The sequence below is a fragment of the Crocodylus porosus genome, unplaced genomic scaffold, assembly GCF_001723895.1.
Source record: "Crocodylus porosus isolate Cpor-Errol unplaced genomic scaffold, CroPor_comp1, whole genome shotgun sequence".
Classification (NCBI taxonomy): Eukaryota; Metazoa; Chordata; order Crocodylia; family Crocodylidae; genus Crocodylus; species Crocodylus porosus.
The window spans coordinates 49,726,791-49,732,480 of record NW_017728886.1 but is presented as its reverse complement, the minus strand read 5'-3'; the positions used below and the strand labels follow the sequence as shown (position 1 = coordinate 49,732,480).

Below are 5,690 nucleotides of genomic sequence, written 5' to 3'. Positions count from 1 at the left end.
GTTTTTGAAGGTGATCTACCTTGTACTTAATGCCGCCTTTGAAATATCCAACAAAATCAGTAGACTCATATCCTTGAATTTCTCTACTCTGCACAGGCTTCCCTCCTAGGTAGTCATCCATCTGAACAGCAAAGATGGCTGCAGCTGCACTTTCATCCTGAGTACATTCTTTTCCTGAAATTATAAGAAATAGTACACTTATTTAACAATTCAACCCAACGTGTTGCCTAATAGATTTGTTGTTTCTTAGGGCTACGTTCAGCAGATTATATATTTGGTATATTCCAACATTTCCTTCCCATCAGAGTTCTGACCCTTCAGCAAAAGCATTGAACATCCTTCAGGACCATGTCTTAGGTATTCTCAGACCTGGCTTTCTATAGAATGAAACAGGAGATGCAAATATCTGATTCTTTCCCATCTCACCTTCCCTGAGTAATACAATTTGAGTTTAATGAGACAAACTATTTTATGTGAGAAGCCGCTTTCATTTTTTTTATGCTGTTATTATTATTTGTTTTGAGCTGAAGCATGGAAAACCCTAGGCAAGTCCAAGAGGCAAAAGACAGTGGTTACTTGGGATACCAATATCCAAGATAGGATGGGGAAACCAAGTTTCCTGAACTGGAAGTACCAAGTTTCCACGTGCAATAAATTCAGTGCGTCACAGGGCTGAGGTGGGTGTCAGGACAGAAACCCCTATTTCCAACCCCCAGGCAAGCTGTGCATGGGGCTGGGGCCAGCCCAGCACTCAGACAGAGCAAACAAGCTTTGTCCAAGACTTATAGCAGCCCTGTGCAATGCCGCCTGGGATGGCAGTGATTGTGCTAAGTTAACCCTCGATGGGATCTGGCACAGATGTTCGACTAAGCGCTGTAACAGAAAGTGCTTTAGGTTAGTACACATCCATCCAGGGTTAACTTAAAGTGGGATTTGCATTTTTAATGCAGTTTGTGCATCATGGATGTCTGGTCTGTTACAGCTGCAAAGCACTTTCTGCATGCTTAAAGTGCATTATGTGTAATCGAACCTTAGTGACTACAACTGAAACTTGGTTTTGAGAGGAATGGTGTAGCTGTTTTTACCTGTGTATCAGAGTTTCCTCTGTATACTGTAATCAAATGGAGGGGTATTAGCATAACCAGTCTTCTAAAAGGCAGGATCATACATGTTCCTGGCTTTAAAAGAAATGTTTTAGTTTAGTAGACAAGCAACCCCCACAACTAGGAATCAGCCAGCCAGAAGACAACTATGAGAAATTTTAAAAGTACAGTTTTGATGGGCTTTTCCACCTCATGTAGGATGGACCGGACAAGAGAAAGCTCAGTCCCTGACAGCTTTATCCTGAACAGCATAGCTCAATTCGTTTCCAGATACCAGACCAGTTAGTGTGAGGTCATACACAAGACAAAGTTAAGGAGCCAAGGGCAGAATGGTAGTGAAACACTTTCATCTATTAACAGCTTTTTATCTGAAGACGGGCACCTGTTTAAAATTACTGTTAAATGTCTTATTAGAATTGTACATCAGTCCATTAGGACTAGATCTTACATCTTTACAGCATGCAATTATGATATAGGGTTCAAGGTTCAAGGAAATAGCCGTTAGAGTACCATTATAAAATATTTATACTGATTACCAACTAAAGTGCATGGCTGGAAAATGGGAACTCCATGCACATTTAAAAACCAAGGATATTAAATGCAACTGAGTCTTTTCATATACCAAATATAACAGGTTCTATGCAAAGATGATTGTTAGTGTGATATTACTTAAAGTCAGGTGAAAATCATTCTAGACATAGAGCAAGGAAGTTTATGGGCCTAATTCTTCATTTGTCTACCTCAGTGTAAACCAAAAAGAGACTCAGGGCCAATTAATATATATTGGAGTTGATCTGGGCTCCTTGGGTACCTATACACATGATTCAATGCATTCTAATTAGAACATGTCAAAGCAGACTCAATTAAATCAAGCACTGCAGTGTCACATGTATTCAGTGGCCCGCATTTCAAAATAGTGGTGGAGGCACTTTACCTAAAACTTTTTGAATGAGCCAATTTGAAATGTGGACCGCTGAATACATGTGAGGACCTACTTTAATTAAAACACCTCTCCACCACCCTGCCCCAGAGCAGGTGTGTAGACACCCCTTGGGTCTACTTGGCTAATTAATTTCTGGGGGGAAAAATATAAAAAACCCCAAGCCTTTAGAATTAGAAAAAGTCATGGACCAGCATGACTTTACTTGTGTGGTTTCAAAGACAGCATCGCCAGCTAACTTTTTCAGTAACTAAGAACCCAGAACATTGACCATCAGATCACTCAATCCTATTTGGCAGCACTGGTATACAAAAACTAAACCTAAACCCCATAAATAAAGCATCCAAAGAGCTCTGCCATATACTACAAGGGTGAACCAGAAGATCCAACTGGTAAATGGATATTAGGTATTAATGATGTTCTAAGGAGGCATGGTTTGAACCAGCCAGTCCTTGGGGGCAAAGCACAAGCTGCTACCCTCAGCAATAACGCCAACCAATACTTGCTGAAAGGAATGCCAAGAGACACAGAGATCTTCTCCAGCCTCAGGAGGATACTTTGGCTAGGGACAGAAATGACACATAAACAGGTATAAGTGATCAGAAACCGATTTAAATGTGTAACACAACAAAAAGTTCAGTGCACATAAACCACTTACAAAATGGCTGAAACCGGTAAAAAATAAACCTGGATGGATGTAGTTTCAGACTCCACTGATTGAGGTCAAATCACTTTATTGAAGTTCTGCCCCAGATGCCCCCAAGATTCAAATTAACTCAGTCCCCCAACATCCTAGGATACTTTGCACCTCCTCTCGAGGTAGGCAGGCTATCCTTGGCCCAAGCTGTCTGCTCCAGCCAAGCAAGAAGGCATGCTCTAGCAGCCCCTGGCTTCTGACCTGGGCCATTGCAAGCATGTGGCTGCACTTCTGGAATCAAAAGACTAACCTGTGAAGATTCACCCTCGGGTTTTTTGACTGTCTTAGCCTTTGGGTTCTAGACAGCAGATTATATTAGCTCAGGCAAAGTACTCTGCTAATGCAGCCAAACTACTTCCAGCAGTACAGCTGCATTCTAGCTGGCTCATTTAGCAATAATTTGGAAACCTCTGCACAGCTCTGCATTGTGCCTGGTGGACCTACTCATATGAACTTTCTCCACTTCCTATTGCACCACACAGGCTGCACAAAAAGGCACTGATCTAACCTATTACACAAGGTTGAAGTCTTCACAGACACAGAGCAAAGACAGCTATGAATACAAGTAGTTAGTTGATGCTGGTCCGTTTAGTGCTCTTGCAGATGAGAGTAAACTGTTATATGATCTGGCCCTGTGTGTGCTCTACAGGGGGGAAGTAGGATTAGAAAAGTCAAATAATTGAGAAAGATCTCTTGAATTCTAAACTCTTTTTTGTGTCACCAGTGCCACATCTATAAATTACATGAGATTTTTGTTTAAAAATGTTTTTGAAGAGTGGAGAGAAGAGCCTTTTGGAATACTTCAGTCAACTGAAGTATGTACACTTTCTGTCTTACAGCATTTGAGAGACTGGATACAAAGGAACTTTTTAAAACCAGATGCACATTTAAAAACTCTGCTGATTCTACTCTAGGCTACAAACAAGAAGCTTCATCCACGATCAAGGTTCTTTTTACACTATATCGATATAACAAAATGACAGTACCTGTCCTGAAGCACTTTGAGTCTTACAATTATATCACAGATAAAGCCTCACTCACTGTTCTAAAGTACACCCTCAAATGCTTTTACTCAAGGTTCTCCCCACATACTTCCAATATTTCTTTGGCCCTGTTATATTACTTAGCTTAATTATGGGATCAGGGAGGTTATTATACAAATGCAGAGATTTCATCCCTGGAGCCAATTACCAACTAAAGTGCATGCCTGGAAAATGGGAACTCCATGAACATTTGGAAGCCAAGGATATTAAATGTAACTAAATACAAGCCTGATTTTTGATCAAATAATGAGCCTGAGAGTATGAGGAAGATACACCAGCTAGACACCTAAGAGGATTTACTGTACCATCAGAGCATCTGCAAATGCTTCTCATTACCCTGTCTCTCTAGATAACCAATCCCTGAGGCTTTGGAGGAAAGGGAAGTAAATGTACAAATCAACCCATGCATCAGAAGAAGACAATTCCTTCCTGACCCCTGGTTTAAACCTGCTACATGAGATCTGACTACAATCATTGCCCTCACAAACAGCTGCAACAAGATAAAGGTAAAGCAAATCAATCCTATTTTCTATATTCATCCTCTTTCTTCTCCATGAAAGGAAATGAACAGAGACTCATCTCTACAAATGCCAATGCCTGGGATGCTGGAAGGACAATCACAACCATCCAGATGGGCTCCTACCCTAAGCCCAAATGCCTTCTCCCAAACATTATGCAATATGAAGCCTGAACACTCATATTTAGAGCACTATACACCTGCCTCCTCCAGAAGCACCCACTTTTCTGGATACCAATATTTTTTTCTACCTGCTACGCCCTGTTAGTTTGTTCATGAATACAGGGATATTCTAAATAGAAAAAAATCTTAAGAGGCCTCACACTAATAGAAATTCAGTGCAACTTATGCACTTTGCTGTCATATAGGCCCTTGAAGATCTACCCATGTTCTTTTCCTAACAATATGTACTTTGTCATTACCCTTTCACCTCGAGCTTTCACCTCACTCACCTTGACTGACTTGCTTTATAGCAGGAAAAGTTTTCTTGAAATATTTAATGTATTCCCTGAAGTAACTAAATGCATAACTCTAGCTTCCATTTGCACAAAGAACAATGTCTATCTATACCACATGAAGCTATCCTTAGTATAAAGGATATACCACATTTCACAGAGTGGCATGCCTTGGGCCAGTTGCAAAGAGAGCCAGACTGTATATTTGGTAAGTATTTATTTGTTTTACATGTGCAAAGATATGGAAAACAAAGATTCCTCAATACTGTATTTACAATATCACCATAAAGCGGGGAAATGTCAACGAACCTCTGTTTTGTAGAAAGCCAGAAGTTGCAAACGTGGTTTTCTACACTTTTTAAAGTTTGACAAGCAGAAAACAACTGGTTAGTTCCTATTTCAATGTGGTTCTAATGGTAATTAAAATGCCAGTTCTCATTTTGATCAAAAGTTCTGCAGAGGCTAGGGGTTTATTATTGACTGTGAAGCAGCTCCATACTTTGACCACTATACAAATAATAAAAGATAAATGCAAAATATACAGCATAGTGCCAAAGCTGATTAATTTCACTGCAAAGTTTCTCATTGTCAAACCCTGATAATAGCATCCAATGCCTTTGGCATAAGTGAATATCTGTCAAAATATCCTCTCTTCTACCACATCTGAGTGCACTTCTGGCAATAAGGCAGATTTTGTCCAATATTCCACCTATACAATGCCTCTCATTTTCAACTGGAGAAAAATTAAACTGGGTGAGCCCAGTATAACCCTGCCAGGAATAACACTAGATCCACAACTCTGCTCCAAGATTTCTCCTCAACGCATCCAAAACACCTGTTGGAAAAATCAGAGCAATGTTGGGATCCCTGGGAAATGAGGCTTCACACAGACTGCCATGTATTAGCAGATACCTGACAATGGGCGTCACAACCAA

General features: G+C 40.3%; 1 protein-coding gene across 1 annotated transcript in view; it reads right to left on the bottom strand.

Moving 5' to 3' along the window:
- Positions 1 to 5,690, bottom strand: part of SCIN (scinderin) — a 91,923-nt gene that overhangs the window by 82,655 nt on the left and 3,578 nt on the right. The window contains exon 2 of the mRNA XM_019533967.1: positions 20 to 174. Coding sequence (XP_019389512.1) covers positions 20 to 174 — 155 coding nt within the window. The remainder of the gene's footprint in view (positions 1 to 19; positions 175 to 5,690) is intronic.